The 24,274-nt window shown below is 42.0% G+C and overlaps 1 protein-coding gene across 4 annotated transcripts in view; it reads right to left on the bottom strand.

The window, feature by feature from the left end:
• The window catches only part of maco1b (macoilin 1b), a 97,221-nt gene that overhangs the window by 62,609 nt on the left and 10,338 nt on the right, over nucleotides 1–24,274 (bottom strand). For 2 of the 4 annotated variants that reach the window (XM_068011357.1, XM_068011356.1), the window contains one exon: nucleotides 12,737–12,792. The exons of the other annotated variants lie outside the window; for them this stretch is intronic. In XM_068011357.1, coding sequence (XP_067867458.1) covers nucleotides 12,737–12,792 — 56 coding nt within the window. Of the gene's footprint in view, nucleotides 1–12,736; nucleotides 12,793–24,274 lie in introns of those variants that run through there. 4 annotated transcript variants of the gene reach the window in all.

Below are 24,274 nucleotides of genomic sequence, written 5' to 3'. Positions count from 1 at the left end.
TTTACCCCTTATCCTTAGACTGTGACCCCGGATCCTGGACTCCCCCCACCATCGGGAACATCCTTCCTGCATCTAGTCTGTCCAGTCCTGTTAGAATTTTGTAGGTTTCTCTGAGATCCCCTCTCATTCTTCTAAACTCTAGCGAATACAAGCCTAATCAACCCAACTTCTCTTCATAAGTCAGTCCTGCCATCCCAGAAATCAGTCTGGCGAACCTTCGCTGCACTCCCTCCAGAGGAGGAAGAACATCCCTCCTCAGATAAGGGGACCAAAACTGCACACAATACTCCAGATGTGGTCTCACCATGGCCTTGCATAATTTCAGCAAGACATCCTTGCTCCTGTACTCTAATCCTCTTGCTATGAAGGCCAACATATCATTTGCCTTCTTAACTGCCTGCTGCACCTGCATGCTTACTTTCAGCGACTGGTGCACAAGGACACCGAGGTCTCGCTGCACCTTCCCCTTTCCCAATCTATCGCCGTTCAGATAATAATCTGCCTTTCTGTTTTTGCCACCAAAGTGGATAAGCTCACATTTATCCACGTTATACTGCATCTGCCATACATTTGCCCACTCACTCAACCTGTCCAAATCATACTGGAGCTTCTGTGCATCCTCCCCACAGCTCACACTCCCACTCAGCTTTGCGTTGTCTGCAAACTTGGATATACTACATTTAATTCTCTCATCTATATTAATATATATTGTGAATAGCTGGGGTCCTATCACTGATCCCTGCAGTACCCCACTAGTCACTGCTTGCCACTCGGAAAAATACCCATTTATTCCTACTCTTTGTTTCCTGTCTGCCAACCAGTTCTATATCCATGTCAGTACCTTATCTCCAATCCCATGTGCTTTAATTTTGTACGCTAATGTCTTATTTGGGACCTTATCGAAAGCCTTCTGAAAGTCCAAATACACCACATCCACTGGTTCTCCCTTATCTATTCTACTAGTTACATCCTCAAAAAATTCCAGCAGATTTGTCAAGCATGATTTCCCTTTCGTAAATCCATGTTGACTTTGTCCAATCCTGTCATTGTTTTCCAAGTGCTCTGCTATTACAGCTTTTATAACGCACTCCAGCATTTTCCCCACTACTCAGGTCAGGCTAACCGGTCTATAATTCCCTGTTTTCTCTCTACCTCCTTTTTTTAATAGTGGGGTTACATTAGCTACCCTCGAATCCATTGCAACTGTTCCAGAGTCTATAGAATTCTGAAACATGACCAGCAATGCATCTACTATTTCTAGGGCCATTTCCTTAAGTACTCTGGGATGTAGATTATCAGGCCCTGGGGATTTATCAGCCTTCAATCCCATCAATTTCCCCAATACCGTTCCCGTACTAATACGGATTTCATACAGTTCCTCCTTCTCACTAGACCCTATGTTCCCCAATGTTTCTGAGGGGCAATTTGTGTCCTCCTTTGTGAAAACAGAACCAAAGTATGCGTTTAATTGGTCTTCCTTTTCTTTGTTCCTCATTATAAATTCCCCCATTTCTGACTGTAAGGGACCCACATTTGTCTTAAATAATCTTTTTCTCTTCACATATCTATAGAAGCCAGGGTTGAGCCACCCTTCCAGTTTTATTTTTGCGCCAGACAGGAATGAACAATTGTTGTAATTCATCCATGCGCTCTTTAAATGCTAGCCATTGCCTATCCACTGTCAACCCTTTAAGTAACGTTCCCCAATCTATCATAGCCAACTCGTGCCTCATACCTTCACAGTTTCCTTTATTTAGATTCAGGACCCTAGTCTCGGAATCAACTCTCTCACTCCCCATCTTAATGAAGAATTCTATCAAGTTATGGTTGCTCTTTCGCAAGGGACCCCGCACAAGATTGTTAACTGTGCTGTATCTCTAATCTAATCCTCTCTCATTACACAATACCCAGTCTAGGATGGTCTGTTCTCTAGTTGGTTCCTCAACGTATTGATCCAAAAAACCATCATGTACTCACTCCAGGCATTCCTCCTCTACAGTATTATTGCTAATTTGGTTTGCCCAATCCATATGTAGATTAAAGTCCCCCATAATTACAGTTGCACCCTTATTGCATGTGTCTCTAATTTCCTGCCCCTTGGTGTTTCTTAGCTCCACCCATACAGATTCCACATCTGGATTCTCTGAGCCAATATCATTCCTCACTATTGTATTGATTTCCTCTTTTACTAACAATGCTATTCCACCTCCTTTCTTTTTTTGCCTGTCCTTCCTAAATATTGAATACCCTTGGATGTTCAGTTCCCATCCTCGTTCACCCTGCAGCCATGTCTCCATAATCACAACTATATTGTATCCATTTATATCTATGTGCACGGTTAATTCGCCTACCATATTGCAAATACTGTGTATTGAGTCACAATGCCTTCAGGCTTGTCTTTATAACATTCTTGGCATCTTTGCATTATTTCGCACTATGGCCCTATTTGTTTCTTGCCCTTGATTTCTATGCCTTCCACTTTTGTCTTTTTGTTTCCTGTCTTTCGTTTCTATCCTTGTTTTCTCCTCCTCAGTCTCCCCACTCAGGTTCCCATCCTCCTGCCATTCTAGTTCAAATCCTCCCCAACAGCAATAACGCACGCCCCCGCGAGGACATCAGTTCTGGTCCTGCCTGGGTCTAACCCGTCCCTCTTGTACAGGTCCCACCTTCCCCAGAACCGGTCCTGATGTCCCAGGAATCTAAACCCTCCCTCCTGCACCATTTCTACAGCCACGCATTCATCCGGTCTATTCTCCTGTTCCTATACTCACGAACACATGGCACAGGAAGTAATCTTAAGATTACTACCTTTGAGGGCCTGCTTTTTAATTTAGCTCTTAACTGCTTAAATTCATCTTGTAGGACCTCAACCCTTTTTCTACCTATGTCGTTGGTACCGACTTGTACCAAGACTACTGGCTGTTCACCGTCCCCCTTCAGAAATGCCCTGCAGCTGCTCAGAGACATCCTTGGCCCTAGCACCAGGGAGGCAACATGCCATCCTGGATTCTCGTTTACGGCCACAGAAACGCCCATCTGTTTCCCTTACAAGTGAATCTCCTATCACTATAGCTCTCCCAGTCTTTTTCCACCCCTGCTATGCAGCAGAGCCATCCATGGTGCCACGAACTTGGCTGTTGCTGCTTTCCCTTGGGAGGTCATTTCCCCCAACGGTATCCAAAGCGGTATATCTGTTTGAGAGGAGGATGGCCACAGGGGACTCCTGCACTACCTGCCTGCACCTACTACTCCGCCTGGTGGTCACCCATCCCTTTTCAGCCTGTGCAGCCATTACCTGCATTGTGACCACCTCGCTAAACGTGCTATCTACGACATCCTCAGCATTGCGGATGCTCCACAGTGAATCCACTTGCAGCTCCAGCTCCATAATCCGGGTAGCCAGTAGCTGCAGATGGATACACTTCCTGCACACATGGTCGTCAGGAACACTGGAAGCATCCCTGATTTCCCACATAGCGCAGGAGGAGCATATCACAGGTGCGAGCTCTCCTGCCATAACCTTTAGGTTAGTTACTCCCTTTAAAAAAATACTAAATTATACTAGGGGTCTTGTTCTACTCCAAACACTACCCACTACAATCTAAAGTCCTTAATAAATTACACCAATTTTAAAAAAACACTAACAGTACCAACCTTATCACTTATAAAGGTAAGTTTAAAAAACAACTTTCCCCTGATTTTTAAAAGCTATTTACAGGCACTAACAGTTGTTACTCACCAACCAATCACCTTGCAGCTTTCCTGTGATGTCACTGTGATCTTCTGTTTCAAACTCCGGACTGCTCTCCGTTCCGCTCCCAGAAGGTAAGTGACTAGGCCTCAATCCTCAGGCTCAATTTATCCTCTTCTCTCGCTCAGCATTCTCCCCACAGGTCCGCTCCGCTCCCGGAAGGTAAGTGACTGGGCCTCGATCCTCGGGCTCAATTTATCCTCTTCTCTCGCTCAGCATTCTCCCCACAGGTCCGCTCCGCTCCCGGAAGGTAAGTGACTGGGCCTCGATCCTCGGGCTAAATTCATCCTCTTCTCTCGCTCGGCGTTCTCCCCACAGGTCCACTCTTCTCCACTCCCAGAAGGTAAGTGAGACTGGGGAATTAATAATGGGAAACAAAGAATGGCAGAGACTTGGAAAAATATTTTCTAATTGTCTTCACGATAGAAGACACTAAATGCATCCCAATAATAGTAGAAAATCAGGGGGCAAAAGGGTTAGGGGAACTTAAAAACAATCACTAGAGAAAAAGTACTAGGCAAAGTAATGGGACTAAAAGCCAACAAGTCCCCTGGACCTGTAGGCCTGCATCCTAAGGTCTTATAAATGGCTGCAGAAATAGAATTTGCATTGGTTGCAATCTACAAAATTCCCTAGATTCTGGAAAGGTCCCAGCAGATTGGAAAATTGCAAAACTGCAAATTTGATCCCCTTATTTAAGAAAGGAGGGAGACAGAAAGCAGAAAACTACAGGTCAGTTAGCCTAACTTGTCATTGGGAAAAATGCTGAAATTCATTATGAAAGTAGCAGCAGGACATTTAGAAAATCATAATAAAGCCAGTTGACTCTGCTTGACTGTATGAAAGGGATATCATATTTGACAAACTTAATAGTGTTATTTGAGGATTTAACGAGCAGGGTGGATAAAGGGGAACAAGTAGATGCAGTGTGTTTGGGATTTTTAAAAGGCATTTGATAAAGTGCCACATGAAAGGCTACAGCACAAGATAAGAGCTCATGGTGTTGGGGGTAAGGCTAACAGAAAACGCTCAGTGATTCAGGAAAATTGGGTAATTTTCAGGTTGGCAAACTGTAACTAGTAAGGTGCCACAGGGAGTGCTGCTAGAGCCTCAACTATTCACAATTATACTAATGATTTGGATGAAGGGACAGAATATATTGTAGTCAAATTTGCTGATGATACAAAGAAGTAGGTGGGAAAGCAAATTGTGAAGAGTGTCAGCACAGGGATATACATAGGTTAAGTGAGTGGGCAAAAAATTGGCAGATGGAGTATAATGTGGGAAATGTATGGTTATCCACTTTAGTAGGAATAGAAAAGCAAAATATTATTTAAATGGACAGACACTACTGAATACCATGGTACAAATGGACCTGGGTGTCCCCGTACATGAAACCAAAAAAGTAGGTGCAGCAAGTAATTAGAAAGGCAAAATGGAACGTTGGTCTTTATTGAAAAGGGGATAGAGTATAAAAGTAGGGATATACTTACTATAACTGTACAGGGCAACTTCAAACTGTTTTGGTCTCTTTATATAAGGAAGGATATACTTCCATTGGAGGCGGTTCAGACAAGGTTCACGAGGCTCATTCCTGGGATGAAGGGGTTGTCTCATTGGAGTTTAGAAGAATGAGAGGTGATCTTATTGAAAGAAACCAGATTCTGAGGAGGCAGGACAGGGTAGATGCTGAAAGGATGTTTCCCCTCGTGGGGGAAATCTAGAACTGGGGCATAATTTCAGAATAAGGGGTCGCCCATTTAAGACGGAGATGAGGAGGAATTTCTTCTGAGGGTCGTGAATCTTTGGAAGTCTCTACTCTAGGGAGATGTGGAGGCTGAGTCATTGAATATATTCAAGGATGAGATAGACAGATTCTTGAACTATAGGGGACTCAAGGGTTATGGGAAACAGGCAGGAAAGTAGAGTTGAGGCAAAGATCAGGTCAGGCATGATCTTATTGAATGGTGGAGCAGGCTCAAGGGCCATATGGCCTACTCCTGATCCTATATCTTATGTTATGTAAAGAGCTAAAATGAGGCTGTAGCTAAAGGCCTGCTTGGGTCTGGAAAAAAAAAACCCGACCCAAACCAGACAGAACCACATTGGACCAGAGCCTGAACCGGCCCGAGTCCTTCCATTTTCTTCCCGACCCGAGCCCGACCATAGTGCACTCACTGTACTTACCACTTTTGGATGGATGGAATGGAAGGAAGCTGCACTGCTGCAGCATTAGCGCGATGACATCATAGAGATCCTCACTCGTTCACTGCGCAGACTCAGAGTCTGTGGAGTACTGTGTGTGCCTGACCCAGACCCGACCCAAGCCCAAAAGCCGGATCCGGAAAAGCGACCCGATCCGAACCAGACACGTCATCGGGTTCGGGTCGGGTAGCAGGCCTTTAGCTGTAGCTAATTAAATCAATAGAACAAAAGCCAAATCAATGTCTGTATGGCAGTAAAGCAGTAATTAAACATGCACTTTCCATCTATGAAAAAGTTGAAATGAAATCTAATTTCAGTTTTGCAATTCTATGCTCCCACAAACCTATTTTACAGAGAAGGGGTTCTAAATTTAATGCACCACTACCGAGGTAGCGAGTTTTACTGAAATATATGTAACAAGATTTATTCCACTCAAATAAACAATTAACTTGTAGCCAGTTGCAAGACCACAAGGGGAAAAACCACAATCCATTCCCTCTGCACACCATGAATTAAAATTCATTTTAATGTGAGCAAGTCACAGCCTGTGGTCTCTTCCAGAAATCTGAAAAGCTGCTCTTGCACCTTTCACTTGACCTTTGTCAATAAGGTTCTCTCAATCTGCATGTTTTACTTTTCAATTTCCCCCATTCACCCTCCAAAGGTGTCAACTCATGCTGGGCTACAGTTCTACTGACACCCAAGATAGTTCAACAGTTTTTGTGAACTTGGACAGATTATTCATCAGTGAGGTGCACCACAAATTCTCAATCCTTTCATTCATCTATACGTAGACACTTTCCAGCAAAAGTCAGTGGGTTGCTATTAAAAGCGCTGCAGGACTTTTCTTCTCACTAATAAGAACTAGGAGCACCAGTAGGCAATTCAGCCCCTCGAGCCTACTCTGCCATTCAATACGATCATGGCTGATCTCATCTCGGCCCCAACTCCACTTTCCTGCCCGTTCTTCATAACCCTTCAACTCATTACTAATTAAAAATCTGTCTGTCTATCTCCTCCTTAAATTTACTCAATGTCCCGGCATCCACCGCACTCTGGGGTACTGAATTCCACAGATACACGACCCTTTGAGAGAAGTAATTTCTCCTCATCTCTGTTTTAAATCTGCTACCCCTTATTCTAAAACTATGACCTCTCATTCTAGATTGCCCCATAAGAGGAAACATCCTCTCTACGTCTACTTTCTCAATCCCCTTAATCATCTTATATACCTCAATTATATCTCCTCTCATTCTTCTAAACTCCAGAGAGTAAAGGCCTAAACTGCTCAATCTCTCTTCATAAGACAAACCCCTCATCTCTGGAATCAATCGAGTGAACCTCCTCTGAACTGCCTCCAGTGCAACCACATCCCTCCTCAAGTAAGGGGACCAAAACTGTACGCAATACTCCAGGTGAGGTCTCACTAATGCCTTGTACAGCTGCAGCAACACTTCCCTATTTTTATACTCTATTCCTTTAGCAATAAATGCGAATCCAGAGACATTGAGCATAACTGAAGTGTTCCCACCATGAAGGTACAAGGGGCAAATTGGCCGAGGTGGATTGGGAAAATACATTAAAAGGTATGACAGTACATAGGCAATGGATAGTCTTTAAAGAATTATTACATCGTTTACAGCAACTATACATTCCTTCAAATCACAAAAACACAAAAAGAAAAAAAGTCAGTCAACTGTGGATAACAAAGGACCGTATAACATTAAAAGAAAAGGCCTATAAAGTTGTCAGAAATAATAGTAAACCTGAGGATTTTAGAATACAGCTAAGGAGGACAAAGAAAGGGAGAATAGATGATGAAAGTAAACTAGCAAAAAACATAAAAACGGACTGAGAAAGCTTTGATAGCCAAACTTTTCCTTTTTACGTACCCAAGACAAATGTGGGTCCATTACAGGCAGAGTCAGGAGAATTTATAATTGGGAATAGAGAAATGACAGAGAAGCGAAATGATTATTTTGTGTCTGTCTTCACTGAGGAAGATACAAGAAATCTCCCAGAATTAGAGATCCAAGTGATTAAGGGGAATGAGGAATTGAAGGAAATTGGCATTAGTAAGAAGGCTGTATTGGAGAAATTAATGGGGCTGAAGGTTGATCTCTCCCCAGGACCTGATGTTCTACATTCCAGAGTATTGAAAGAGGTAGCTAGGGAGATAGTAGATGCATTGGTGATCATCCAAAATGCTATAGATTCTGGAGCGGTTCCTGCAGATTGGAAGGTATCAAATGTCAGCCCCACAATTTAAAAAGGGAAGGAGAGAGAAAACAGGGAATTATAGACCTGTTAGCCTTACATCAGTGGTAGGGAAAATGCTAGAATCTATTCTAAAAGATGTGATAAATGGATACTTGGATAATAATGATCTGATTGGGCATAGTCAACATGGATTTATGAATGGAAAATCATGTTTGACAAACCTTTTGGGAGTTTTTTTGAGGATGTTACTAACAGAATTGATAAAAGGAGAGTTATTGGATTTTCGGAAGGCTTTTGATAAAGTCCCCAACAGGAGGTTGGTTGGCAAAATTAAAGCACATGGCATAGGAGCCAATATAAACGGCATGGATTTAGGATTGGTTAACAGGCAGAAAACAGAGCAGGAATAAACGCGTCATTCCCGCGTTGGCAGGCTATGACTAGTGGGGTACTGCAAGGATCAGTACTTGGGCCCCAACTGTTCACAATATACATCAATGATTTGGATGTCGGGACCAAGTGTAATATTTCCAAGTTTGTGGAGGACACCAAACTAGGTGGGAATGTGCTGTGAGGAAGATGCAAAGCAGCTTCAAGGGGATTTGGACAGACTTAGTGAGTAGGCAACAACATGGTAGATGGAATATAATGTGGAATAATGTGAGGTTATCCACTTTGGTAGGAGGAACAGATGCGCAGAGTAGTTCTTAAATGCAAGAGATTAGAAAGTGTAGATGTACAAAGGGACCTGGTGTCCTCGTCAATAAGTCACTGAAAGCTAACATGCAGGTGTAGCAAGGCGGCTAATGGTATGTTAGCCTTTATCACCAGAGGATTTGAGTACAGGAGTAGCAAAGTCTTGCTTCAATTGTATAGAAGCTTGGTTAGACCACACCTGGAGTACTGTATGCAGTTTTGGTCCCCTTATCTCAGAAAGGAAATTGCCATCGAGGGAGTGCAACGAAGGTTCACCAGACTTCTTCCTAGGATGGTAGGACTATCCTATGAAGAGAGATTGGGGAAAACTGGGCCTGTATTCTCTAGAGTTTCAAAGAATGAGAGGTGATCTCATTGAAACCTACAAAATACTTAAAAAGGGAGAGACAGGGTAGATGCAGCTAAGATGTTTACCCCTGGTTGGAGAGTCCAGAAACAGGGGACATAATTTCAAAATAAGGGGGAAGCCCCTTAGGACAGAGATGAGGAGAAATTTCTTTACTCACAGAGGTTTGTGAATCTTTGGAATTCTCTACCCAGAGGGCTGTGGAAGCTCAGCCATTGAGTGTGTTTAAAGCAGAGAGTGACAGATTTCTAAATACCAATGACATAAAAGGATATGGGAATACTGTGGGGAAAAAGGCATTGAAGTGGATGATCAGCCATGATCGTATTGAATGGCAGAGCTGGCTCAATGGCCTACTCCTGTTCCTATGTTCCTAAACTGGGGACCTTCATGGTCTGTGTGCCAGTTTCTCACCATCTTAACCAACTGGGGTATCAGGTGGTCTCAAAGAGATTATTTCCATGATAAGCAATGCAAATCAAATTTTGTGCCTTTTCAAAAGTCAGAGGTCCCCGGCATGACTTCCCTTTACCACGATAAATTGTTCTGCAGTATTAACAGTCAACTGCAGTCACAAAAAGTGACCATAGCTGGCCTGAATGTCCAAAGCCCTCCACTTTTCCCCAAAACTTGCAATGAGGGTATCACCTTAGTAGGACTATGGATTCTATGTTAACTGTTCATCTCATGTCCACAACTTCCTCAAAAAACAGAGGTGCATATTTTGTTACAATCAAGACACAAGTGTCAAACACTGCAAAGTAAAAACTCATCTGGTCAGAGTGTCAAAAGATAGTCATATCCATAACTCAGTTTCCAACTCACCAGTTGCAGTCGTACCTACTAAGCTTCTTGGTCACACAGTTACAAGGATAAACCGCCCAATGGCAGTCGGGATCAATGCCCTAAGGCACCATTTAAACTTCACCAGGTAGGAAGAATTGGATTACATTGAAGAACTGCAGAAGACATGTACTTGATTACTAAAAATTGAAGAAATCATTTTGTCTGCACACTTGAATGCACTTGCACCTGGGGCAGGCAGCCTTAAATTGAGGTAAGTGACTTATTTGCACACCTGGTTCAGAGACAGGTTCAGTAGTTCAATGATATGTCTTAACCCTGAAAACAACATCCTTCAAGAATTACAATATACTAGCACCTAAATCAACTTTCTGAAAACCAGTAAATCACGATAATACTGAGTAAAAGTCTCATTGTACTATACAACTACTTTATAATATTCATATAGAAAAAAAAATGAAGGCATTGGATACAGCGAAGGCTACGGACCCTGACAATATTCTGGCAATGGTAATGAAGACTTGTGCTCCAGAACTAGCCACATCCCTAGCCAGGCTGTTCCAGTACAGCTACAAAACTGGCATCTACCCAACAATGTGGAAAATCACCCAAGTATGTCACCCTGTACACAAAATGCAGGACAAATCCAACCCAGCCAATTACCACCCTTATCAATCTACTCTCGATCATCAGCAAAGTGATGGAAGGGGGCATTGACAGTGCTGTCAAGCAGCACTTGCTCAACAATAGCCTGGTCACTGATGCTCAGTTTGGGCTCTGCAAGGGCCACTTAGCTCTTGGCATCATTACAGCCTTTGTTCAAACATGGACAGAAGAGCTGAACTCAAGAGGCGAGGAGAGTGACTGCCCTTGACGTCAAGGCAGCATTTGACCAAGTATGGCATCAAGAAGCCCTAGTAAAACTGAAGCCAGTAGGAATCAGGGGGAAAACTCTCCGCTGGTTGAAGTCATACCAAGCACAAAGGAAGATGGTTATGGTTTTTGGAGGTCAATCATCTCAGCCCCAGGACAGCGCTGCAGGAGCGCCTCAGGGTAGTATCCTAGGCCCCACCATCTTCAACTGCTTCAATGACCTTCCCTCCATCATAAGGTCAGAAGTGGGGATGTTCGCTGATGACTGCACAATGTTCAGTACCATTTGCAACTCCTCATAAAATGAAGCAGTCCGTGTAGAAATGCAGCAAGACCTGGACTTCCAGGCTTGGGCTGATAAGTGGCAAATAACATTTGCACCACACAAGTGCCAGGCAAAGACCATCTCAAACAAGATAGAACCTAACCATTTTACCTTAATGTTCAATGGCATTACCATTGCTGAATTCCCCACTATCAACATCCTGGGGGCTTACCATTGACCAGAAACTGAAGTGGACCAGCCAACTCAATACTGTGGCTACAAGAGCAGGTCAGAGGCTGAAAATTCTGCGTCGAGTCTGACTCCCCAATGCCTATACACCATCTACAAGGCACAAGTCAGGAGTATGATGGAATACCACCCACTTGCCTGGATGAGTGCAGCTCCAATACCACTCCGGAAGCTTGACACCATCCAGGACAAAGCAGTCCGCTTGTTAGACACCCCATCCACCACCTCCAACATTCACTCCTTTCACCACCGATGCACAGTGGCAGCAGTGTGTACCATCTACAAGATATACTGCAGCAACACACCAACTTCGACAGCACCTTTCAAGCCCACGACCTCTACCAGCTAGAAGGACAAGGGCAGCGGATACATGGGAACACCACCACCTGCAAGTTTCCCTCCAAGCCACACACCATCCTGACTTGGAACTATATCGCGGTTCTTTCACTGTCACTGGCTCAAAATCCTGGAACTTCCATCCTAACAGCACTGTGGGTGTTCCTACACCCCCAAGGACTGCAGCAGTTCAAGAAAGCAGCTCACCACCACCTTCTCAAGGGAAATTAGGGGTGGACAATAAATACTGGCCTAGCCAACAATGTCCACATCCCATGAATTAATAAAAAAAATGTACTTTTCAGAAAGCTGAAAAATATATTGTTTACTGTATTTACATACTAGTGACAGTCTAGTTTACATAAACTTACTTCTTGTTGCTGCCATCAACTTTTAAAGGCACTTATTTTCGGACGTTTACAATATTTGCATTGCCATTGTACTGGTGTAATATGCTGCCATGTATCTAAGCTTTGGTATAGAAACCTTAAATTTTAACCTTATGGTGCCACAGTATTTGCAAAGCAAGTCTTCCAGAATTTTCAGAAAAGGATTCTGGTTAGAAATCACGATCAATTTTGAACATATAAATCCATGAGGCAAAGCAACTCAGCAGCTTCTTGATGTAATGAACTTTATAGTTTACAGCATCTTGGATGAATGCTGTATTAGCCATACTGAGAAATTAATGGTTGGCATACAATCAGGCTTCTTCCAGAAAAAAAAATTGCAAATGTTGCTTTTTTTCTTCAATTTAGCTCTTTTAAATACCCTTTCCAGGCATGTTGGTGCAAGTTGTTTTTCTTTCCAGCAGAAAAAGCATGTTGCAACCTGTTCACACCTCATTACTGCAGGGGCAAGTTACTCTCTCTCCACTACCTCCCAGCCCCCAAATTCCTTAAAAAGGGAAACAGAAACAAATCATAGATGAGGTGCATTATACAGATAGTAAAAATAAAGGACTGCAAACCTTGAAATCTGAACGGAAATAGAAAATTCTGAAATGCACAGCAGCTCCATTCGCACCTGAAAAGGCAGGTTAACATTATATGTAAACTCATCAGAACTAGAAACTTGATAAGCAAGCTGTTTTATAGGATAGGTTTGTTCAGTCTTGTCAGTCCTGTTTATTTTTCAATTTCAACATCTGCAAAAATGTTCACTTTTTTTTTTAAATCAAGCTAAGCGATCCAGTGTGAGCACCAAGTATTCCCAGTATAGTAAAATAAGACGCAGAGCAGGCTTCAGCTTCAACTTCAGAAGTGAAGATTTCCCCCTTATGTGAGACTCAACTTAAGGACAATTATCGCTATTGGCCCATGCTCCAAGGAACTGGATTTATATTATCCAAATGCATTTTCCACAGAAGATTTAGAGCCAGAAGAGAGTTGAGACTCAGTGGCCCAGTAGACCCAGATTTGAAATCAGCTCCTGGAGGTGTAAGGTCAGTCGAACCAACTGAGCCTCCCAATTCCAGTTTTCTCTTTAGATGCTAACTGCCCTGTATACTACAAGAATTTTCTGCTTAATTACAACTAGTGATGACAAACATGAAACCATGCTATGGAACACACCGCCTCAGCCCAGAGTTACAGAAAAGCATTGCTTTTATACATCCATAAAAAGAGTACCCGCTTATTTATTTTGTACTTTATAACCTTAACTTCCTTTGTTATTTCATATTTTCCCATTAAATATAGACATTACAACTGAGAAACAACCAGGTCTCAGAAAAACACATTAGGGTATTCCCAATAAGGTTAAACTATCCAAAGCAGTAATGACCTTTATACAGTACTGCTTTGTGAAAAGAAAATCTTTTACCAGTGTTTCTCATGTCAGGGGAACCGCTTGATATTACCTTTAACGATATAGGATCAGACATGCCACGCAAATGGTCAGCTACACAGAACTACTGGGATTTTTCCTTCAGTATACTTCCTAATTGTTAAGTCACTAAGAAGTTAGTTGTTAACTCATTTTTGTAGTCAAAAACAGAGGCTTAATCATATTACATTATCCATTTCCCAACTGTCACTGGTTGCCTTTTTGCAATCACACTTTCCTTTTATTAATATGGAGTCTGATGGCCTCAAACTACGTATTGCCACATCCCAACAGCTTCGCAGTCTGTGCAACCTTTGACTAAACTTTGAGTTCTGTATAATTGTCTCATTCCTTAAATCTTTGCTTCAGTTGTTTTGAGATGTTTCCTCCTATAGCCACACCACTGTTCCTTCTCTAGAATAATGCATTTTACCAACAATTTGCCTGGCTTACTGAAGCTGTGTCTATGAAAGCAATTTTGATTCTAATCATGGTGGCTTACTCAGCACTTTTATTGGTCATCACTGTCTTGCCACTTAGTTTTCAAGACAGAGACAGGTGTTTGGTGACAATAATGAAGCTGCTTCAAATGCTGGTGGAAAGGTTTCACTGTTATAAAGAAATAAAATGAGCACAATTGCATTGTAAACCTGCAGGGTTTTTTTCCCACTGGAAAATTTTCATTTTTTCAGTTTAACTATTTGGCTAATTTTGCTTTGACTTAACATTGTTTTGGTTTTCTAAGGAGTCTTATTTTGAAGTGAATTCATAGAGTGGTGTTCATGACAGCATTCTATCACGTGCATTGCTGTGATTATCTTGACAACTTGTGAAGCCAGAGAGTAATTAAATGCTACTGTTAATGTGCACGCATCCATGTAGTTCTGAACTGTTGGAAGGTGAAAATGCACATTTGAGAGCCTATTCATGTTCTGCACTAAACAACAGTTTAATCATTACGATAATCTTTGCAGGTAATGTTAGCTAATCTGCTTCTATTCTAATGTCAGACACTCAGGATGATCAGTGTCACAAACAGGTGAATGTGAAACAATTCTTTGCAGTTAATCATGGAACAGTTCCTTGATCTCATTACTTGATATAGTAGCAGTGCAGGTGCAATGACTGAAAAATAACCACCACTACTCGCTTTCTACCCCTTGCCAATTTTGTATCCATGCTGTCACTGTCCCTTTAATCCCATGGGTTTTAATAAGTCTATTATCTGGTACGTTATCAAACACCTTTTGAAAGTTCATACACACATCACTAACTGCATACCCTCACCAACCCCCGTTACTTCATCAAATAACTGAATCAAGTTAGTCAAACACAATTTATCTCCATGCTGGCTTTCATTTATTAGCTCAGACTTTGCCCAAATGCCAATTAATTTTGTTCTTTAGTAGTTTCTCTACCACCATTAGGCTGACTAGCCTGTGGTGAAAGGGTTTACGCTTCTCTCCTTATTTAAAAAAGTGTAACATTTGCAACCCTGCAGTTCTCTGGCACTGCTCCCACGTCCAAGTACGATTGGAAGACTGAAGCCAGAGCCTCCACAATTTCCACCCTCACTTCCGTCAGTAACCTTGGATGCATCCCGTCCAGACACAGTGACTTTTCTATTATGAGGACTGCCAAGCATTTAAGTACTTCCTCTAATTTTTATCCCATCACTACTATCCCCTCCTTTACTGCTCGACTGGCAGCATTCTCTTCTCTAGTGAAGATAAATGCACTCATTTACCAGCTCAGCCATAACCTCTGCCTCCACATTACTCAATGACGGTTTAGCCGACCAACTGTGATTCCAACCCGTCAGGGCCAGATCCCTTTTCAACTCAGTGAAGTTAGCTCTCCTTAATTAAGTATTTTTATACTTGATTGCACCTTGTCCTTTTCCATAACTATTCTAAACCTAATTATGATCACTGTTTCCCAGCTCTCCCACTGAAACATGCTCCATTTGCCCACTTCAAACCCAGAACTAGATCCAACATTCCTCACTGGGCTGCAAACATACTGATCAAGAAAGTTCTCATTCACATTTCAGGAATTCCTACCCCCTCTTTGCCCTTTTCATTGTTACTAAACCCTTCAATTATTAGAATAATTGAAGTCTCGCATTATCACTACTCCTTAATTCGTGTATGTTTTTGTAATTTTCCTCTCTATCTCCTTCCCACTATCTAATGGCATACAGTACACATCCAGCAGTGTAAATAACTCCTCTATGGTTCCTCAACTCTAACCAATGGATTCTGTCTTTGGCTCAACTACATCATCCCACTCCAGTGCTATAATAGTTTACTTGATTTATAGTGTCAACCCCCTTCCTTCCTTTCCTTCCTGAATACCTTGTAGCCAGGAATTAAGCTCCTAGTCCCCCCCTTCTTTAAGCCGTCTCTATTACTGCCACTACATCATAGCCCACGTGGCAACTTGAGCCTGCAGCTCACCAACCTTATTTACCATGCATCATGCACTTATGTACTCCATAACCCACCTTAGATTGCTTCAAATTTGGCCCCTGTCAGATCCCTATTTCTGAACTATTCTTTACTCCAGTGTTATATGCCTCTCCCAATCCTCTGTGCACCTCGTTTCTCTCCTCTAACTTTTCACCCTGGTGCCCATTCCCCTGATGGGGGTTTGAAGGTGGGACAAATCAGTATTGGAACAAATAGTGTTTTAAATTTCATTTCAACATTCAGCAGCTCAATATTGGTCAAATTTGCAGATAATACCAAACTTTGTGGGGGGAGGGCACGATAAGAGGGAAAAACAGATGAATCTTCATATTGGAATAGCTACAGAATCTATTGGTATGTATGGACTCCGCATCTAACACGTCTAGTCAATGCATATAGATCGTAGGTTGGTATTGGGCAATGTGTTACCCAGTCACCATGGTCTCCTGGAACTTGTCAGATTGCCAGAGCTTAGAGAAGAATTTCCCAGAGCGGTTTTCTAAATTGGCCCAGGTGATTTTTTTCCTGTTTTTTGCACCTCCTAGGAGATTGCACAGCTGGTGGACAAGTGGCAAAGGAGGATCATGGTGTGTAGAAGTGCACAATGTTGATATTGGACAGACTCAAATGTAACAGTTAGATGCTCTTTGCCGGTCTTTTTTTTGTATGTTTATATGTAAAGCAGCAAAGTAAAACAGGATGTTCAACTTGCATGGTAACAAAGGAATGGTGAAAGAAGCAATAAATAATCAAATACAAAGCTTTTCGTTGGACACCTGGGACCCAATCAAGACTTTAATCATTAGCAACTGGAGTTCTGTTCTCATGCCTACCAAAATATGAGTTGCAGCTGGCCAACTTTGGTTGTATTAACACACATTCACAATCTGCAAAAGGGTTCCTATGAAGAAACCCTCAAAATGCATATGCCACCGAGACGTCGGTACATCTCTTTACATCAGTAGAAAGTTAGCCAACCCAGCGATCAGCATTTCACGAGAGAAGATGTGAACATCAGAGCGTGGGTTTACTCAAACTAAGATTTCATGGCCAGCAACATAGTGCCTCTTCAGTGTACAATGCCCTGCCACCTGCTTTCCAACTCTTATTAAAATGTCAACCTGTCCATTAATAAAACTAAAAAAGGTTAACGACTGCATTTTGTGTCCCATGAAGGTTGCATATGATCACTGCACTGAACTTGTTCAGGTTAGAGTATTCAACTAATGCATCAACTGCTTAGCTAATAACCATTTCAGAGTTATTTTCATCACCATAGGGTGTCAGCAGTTCACTAAACAAGAAAGATTTGACCAAATCGTTACACAGACTACATGTATATTAAACGTCACCATAATCAATTTAGGCATTGGTTACACTTTAAAAGTACTTAATTGGCTGTAAAGCACTTTGGGATACCTGGTGGTTCTGAAGGGCGCTATATAAATGCAAGTCTCTTTCCATTAGAAAGTAATAAAAATACTCATTTTAAAATCCAATATGCATGGGAATTGATTGGTTTTAAAAAATAGATTTTTTCTCAAATATATATATATATATTAATATTATAATTAGGAAACTTACAATTTTTCCCCATGACTTTCAAATAATCCACTTTTAGACTTACTGTACCAAAAGTTGTGGTAACAAATCTTTGCACAATGTCTTGAGAGTATGTCACCAAACTTTACTAGCAGTTCCAAGTCAATTAACAAGGTAGCTCAAGACTTTCCCTAACCAGACAAATTTCTGACAGCTGTTTATAATGCTTTTCATAAACAACATAATTCTCAGGATATCATTGCTGAACAGATCATACCTAAACAGTTAAATACAGGAACTTACTATAAACTGAAATGTATATTCGACAGATGTACTCCTACATGTGGTCCATTGAAATGCCAAAAAGCTTGCAAGAAAATATCTTACAACAGAAGCTGAGCTGTTTATTATATTAATTTTAGAAGTGGGGTCTGTTTTTTTTCGAACATAGCAATTACCCAAAACTTAGTTTTTGAGCTTGAAAAGATTAACAAAAGACATTTTTTTGTTCACCCAGGTGAGGGATGTTATCACAGGGGGACTGGAACACTTTAGTTCTTCATGCTCCCTTCTTTCACCACCATCGCCACGCCCCCCTGCCCCCCACCCACCCTCAACCTCTACTCCCTTTTTTGCAACTACTATTCTCATTACCTCTAAATCAAGTGGCAGTAACGCCAAATTTTAAATCTTTGGGGAAAATATCTTTAATTTTGCCATTGAAGATACTGATACCCATTGACAGATGCAATTTTAATCTTAAAAACTGCATTTTCATCAGGCAATGTCAGCCAAGGGAGCGAAACTCCAAGCAAAAATAGAAATTGGCATCAAAGTGCTTTTTATTACTTCAAAAACCAACTCTGTCTCCAGCAAAGTTTTATTTTCATGACTAGTCTAAACCTTCTGAAAAAGGTCAAATACTTAGACATTTGGCAAATGACTGTGTACCAAATGGAAATTTTGTCTTAGGCAATCATTAATTCAGACAGGGCCCTTTCCCAAGATCTTTACTGCTAAGGACCAGATGTGAGAAGGCATATTATAAGATGCAGTACTTAACACTATTGACATCTGAGGTAGAGTTATGAAATGATTTGTGGAATAATAATCTGTAGGCACTTTCTAAAAAATCTCTTCCAAATAGACTGCATCGGCAAGTACTGCAATTCCCATTTTATGGTACCGTAGCTTCTGAGGCCAAATGATAGATGCAACAGAAGCATGCAAAAGACATTCATTCTACGAGGGATGTTCTCCAAAGAGTGATCCCCTTTTAGAAATCCTTCATAACAACTGGAAAAGAGCAAGGAACAACATTTTCCAACAGCCGTTATACATTTTAATATAATTACTCCTGGCCTAATTTGAACAATGAGAAAGAGTAGTTGAAATGGTTTCACAAACTCAATCCTTGTTAAAAAGGAGTTTAAAAATTAAAAATTAGGGAGAACTGTGAAATTCAAAAAGAACAAAGATGCTGATACTCAGCCTAGAACAGACCAATTTGCACCAGGCTTTCCACTGCCTTGTTCCACTTAATTCCTCTCAGCAGTTATATTCCTATAGACAAAAGATGATGACAAAGAAAAAATGCAAAATGAAAGAGGCAGACGAAAAAAAAGTAAGATGAAATAGGGAAAAGACAAAAGAAAACAAAAAAGTCAAAAAAGCAAGCAAGGTGAAAAGTTAGAGAAACTAGTGAGAAGTACACACAATTTTGTACACAAATACATCCTAAAAACACACTTTAAAATTCAGTTGTTAGTCGTATTCAAATCCTAGAGCATCAGACTATAATTTGATATGCCATATGCTCAAGTATTGGGAAAAAGCATGTTGCAAACAATTGGGGTTCATATTTGATCAGCACTATTCACATTGTACGGTTAAAAAAAAAGGTCTTGGAGGTAATACATTTGCCAGAGGTGCAGAAAATTGTTTTATCCCAGGAGACAAACACTCTAGAGATTTTTTCCACTCAGACAGGATGTATCACAGAGCACAGCAGGATACACAGTTTATCCCAGGAGTGAAAGATACATCTAAAATCCATGAATAATAAAGTCATGAGTAAATTAGGAAGATCCCTCAACTAACAATTAAAACATATTATTTGGTCTTTTTTCTCATTGCTATTTGTGGCACTTAGCTGTGTGTAAATCAGCAGCTGCAATTTCCTACATTATGATAATTATAAAAACTTAGTTCCAGTTTCCAAGACATTAAATATTAAGTTCTTTACAATAATTTTCAAGACATTAGAGGCGTTTTCCTACTACTCAACACAATGGGCTTTTGGAGATATATCAAGAATGATGGGTCAGCCTTGGTCTTTGGAAGATGCTGAGCTCATTTGCAGCCCCAAGAAGTTGCTAGTGGACAGCAAAAACCATTTTCCAGGCAACCATCTCAGCTAACCGAGTAAACCAGTGAGCAGAGTTGGTGGTATTAACTAACAGTGGTACTATATCTTCAACAGGAGGTTGGTGATGTTCAACAATTGAAAAGGCACCGTGTCTGGGTAAATGGACGGTAACTCGGGAGACAGCAAATATGTTGCTGGCCAATAAAATTGCTAACATCTGTTGTCACACGAGGGGAAAGGAGTGTCAATTGAATACCTGCTGACCGCATAAATCCGATCCTTATGTTCACCAGCTGTTTTGTTGTGATATGGTCCAGCACACACCATCACCCATTTGAATTCACTCATGGGCAGGCTAGTCAAGGAAACAAAGTTCCATGCTGATGGGCAAGCGGCCAAGTACTAGGTGTAGTAGTGCTGAGAGATGTAGCTGGAAATTTGGTATTGGCCTTGAAAGCAACCTGACCCAGTGCACTGCTGGTGGAGGAAGTGATTGTTGAAGGTGCTGGATGGAGTGCCGATCAAATGGGCTGCTTTGTCCTGGACGGTGTCAAGCTTTGAGAGTTGTTGGAGCTGCACTCATCCAGGGAAGTGGAGAGTATGCCATTATACTCTTGACTTGTCCTTTGTAGATAGTGGACAGGCTTTGGGGAAAGTCAGGTGGTGAATTACATGCCACAGAATTCCCAGCTTCTGACCTGCTCTTGTAGCCACCGTACTTACATGGTGGGTCCGATTAAGCTTCTGGTCAACGGTCACCCCCAACATGTTGGTGGTGGGGGAATTCAGCAATGATTAATACCATTGAACATCAAGGGGAGATATTTAGATTCTTTCTTGTTGGAGATGGCCATTGCGTGGCACTTGTATAGCACGAATGTTACTTACCACTTATCAGCTCAATTCCGAATGTTGTCCAGGTCCTGCTGCATGCGGGCACAGACTGCTTCCGTATCTGAGGAGTTGTGAATGGTGCTGAACACTCTGCAATCAGCAAACATCCACACTTCTGACCTTGTGTTGGAGGGAAGGTCATTGATAAAGCAGCTGAGGATAGTTGGGCCTCGGATACTACCTTGCGGAACTCCTGCAGCTGGGACGATTGACCTCCAACAACCATCTTCCTTTGGGTCAGGTATGATCCCAACCAGAGGATAGTTTTCAGTGATTCTCATTGACTTCAATTTTGCTAGGGTTCCTTGATGCCAGATTCAGTCAAATGTTGCCTTGAAGTCAAGGGCAGTCACTGTCGCTTCACCTCTGGAATTCAACTCTTTAGTCCATGTTTGGAACAAGGCTGTAATGAGTTCTGGAGCCGTGCCATTGGCGGAACCCAAACGGAGCATTGATGAGCAGGCTGTTGCTGAATAAGTGCCGCTTGATAACACTATTGACAACATCGACCATCACTTTGATGATGGAGAGTAGACTGATGGGATGGCAATTGATCAGATTGGATTTGACCCGTTTTCTAAGAACAGGGCATACCTGGGCAATTTTACACATTGTTGGGTTCATACCATTGTAGTAGCTGTACTGGAACAGCTTGGCTAGGGGCGCAGCTAGTTCTGGAGCATTAGTCTTCAGTACTATAGCTAGGATGTTGTCAGGGCCAATAGCCTTTGCTGTATTCATTGCCTCCACCTATTTCTTGATTTCACCTGGAGTGAGCTGAATTGGCTGAAGACTGGCATCTGTGATGCTGGGGACCTCAGGAAGAGGCCGAAATGGATCATCTACTCGGCACTTCCGGCTGAAGACGTATGTAAATTCTTCAACCTTGTTATTTGCACTGATGTGCTGGGCTCCCCCATCGAGGATGGGGATGTTTGTGGAGCATCCTGCTTCGATTAGTTGTTTAATTGTCCACCACCATTCACAACTGAATGTGGCAGGACTGCAGTACTTTGATCAGATCCATTGTTTGAGATCTGTTGGTTGTGAAGTGGCTTTGCTCTGTCTATTGCATGCTGCTTCTGCTGTTTAGCATGCATGTAGTCCTGTGTTGTAGCTTCGTGAAGTTGACATCTCACTTTTTGGTATGCTTGGTGCTTCTCCTGGCATGCTCTCCAGCACGCCTCATTGAACCAGGGGATCTCCTGGCTTGATGGTCATGGTAGAGCGAGGGATATGTCAGGTCAAGGTTACGGATTGCAGTTGAATACAATTCTACTGCTGTTAATGACCCACAGCACCTCATGGATGCCCAGTCTGGAGCCCCTAGATCTCGACTGAGCGTATCCCATTTAGCACAGTAATAGTACCACACCATACAATGGAGAGTGTCCTCAGTGTGAAGACAGGACTTTGTCTCCACAAGGACTGTGCAGTGGTCACTCCTACTCATGCAGTCATGGACACATGCATCGGCAACATGTAGATTGGTGAGGGGGAGGTCAAGTAGGTTTTTCCCTCTTGTTGCTTCTCTGACCACCTGCCGCAGGCCCAGTCTGGCAGATATGTTCTTCAGGACTCAGCCAGCTCAGTCAATAGTGGTGCTACCGAGCCACTCTTGGTTTTAGACATTGAAGCCCCCTACCCAGCATAGATTCTGTGCCCTTGCTACTCCCAGGGCTTCTTCCAAGTACTGCTCAACATGGAGTACTGACTCATCAGCTGAGGAAGGGTGGTAGGTGGCAATCAGCAGGAGGTTTCATTTCCCAGGTTTAACCTGAGATTTTATGGGGTCCGGAGTCAATGTTGAGGACTCCCACCACCACTCCCTCCTTACTATATACCACTGATGGGTCTGTCATGATTCTAGAAAAAGACAAGGCCTCGGTTTAACATCTCATCTGAAAGATGGTATACCCAACAGTGCAGCACTGCAGCGTCAGTCCTGATTTTTGCACTCAAGTCCTGCAATGGGACTTGAACCCACGACCTTCTGTTTTATTCTAGCCACAGTGGACACGGTCAACAATATGATCAAAGAAAGTTGCAGCAGGAACAATAATAGGAGCAACAAAACCAAATGCTCAAAACATAGTGCTTGTATGCATAAACTGAGGGCAACCATATGTTTGATGGATTTGATACAGTCATCAGTGAGTCATTAACAAATGAATAACTCACAACCTGTCATCATCATAGCTAAAGGATTACAGAGCAGAGTTAACTTATGAATGTCAAAAGGGAAGTATGAGAGATTAGCGAAAGGAGCTAGATGCTAAATCACTTGGAACAGTAAAAGAATATTTAAAAATAGAAATAAGCAGTAAAAATATAAATAAGCAGCAATAGCATTTTTTGCATAGGCGTTGCAAAGAACAGCTTTCTTTCCCTCTCAATGTTTAAGCAAGTCTTTGGGAGAAGGCGAGCTTATTTGGCTGCTTGCCACACCAAATTTGGTAACAGAGGATTGTAACAAATCCTTTTCTGGTCTTTGAAGGTTCATGCACTTTGAATTTGAAAGAGGAGGGAGTGTGTCAATGTTCATTTGTATAGAAACAAAGTCAAGGCAAGCTTTGAACTGCAGGAGCAGCGAAATCACATCATAATGTGTTATTTCAATTTACAGCTAAAATTACATGTACAGTGGAATACTTAACCATACTAATATGTCCACCATGCAGGTCTGAAAAATTGCAGCTCTAAGGCAATTTGTTTTCCTGTTTTCAATAAATTTCTATTATACCCATGGCCTACTATGTGTATTTAATGACCCAAGCTAACGAAGGGGAAAACCATAATCATCATGAACATCAAATATTTCCACATGACCCATTCATCCACCCCCTTTAACCTGCTGAAAAGAGTTTGTTCTTGGAAGGTTGGCGTCTCTGTCAAAGCCACCTTTATTGCCCATCCTTCTTGTTGATGTGGTGGTAAGCTTTATCCTTGAACCACTAGAGTCCTTGTGTTGATGGTGCCCGCACAATGGTCTCAAGTAAGTAATTACAGGATTTTGATCCAACAGCCATGAAAGAATGGCGATTTATGTCCAGTCTGATTCCAAGATTTTACCCTTATTGCCCTCCTTGATGATTGAAGTTGAGGTCAGGGAGGTGCTGTTTAAGTGAACTGCTCAGTGCATTGTTGGTAGTAGGTACAGTTGCCAAGTGCAGCAGTGGTAGGGGTGGTGAATGTTGAGTTCAGTGCCAGGGCAACGATTAAGCATACTGCTGTGTCCTGGATGGGGTCAAGCTTATTAAAAATATTGCTGCAGCTGCATGCCAAGTATTCTGTCATACTTCTAAATTGGACCCTGTAAATGGTAGAGAAGCCTCAGGGATCAGAAGGTGAGTCACTCAGGAGTACTGATTTTCCATGCTCTTGTAGCTACATGTTGGCATGGCTA

This window comes from Heterodontus francisci, chromosome 31 (genome assembly GCF_036365525.1).
Source record: "Heterodontus francisci isolate sHetFra1 chromosome 31, sHetFra1.hap1, whole genome shotgun sequence".
Lineage (NCBI taxonomy): Eukaryota > Metazoa > Chordata > Chondrichthyes > Heterodontiformes > Heterodontidae > Heterodontus > Heterodontus francisci.
Note: the sequence above shows the minus strand (reverse complement) of the source record. Positions and strands in the feature narration are given on the sequence as shown.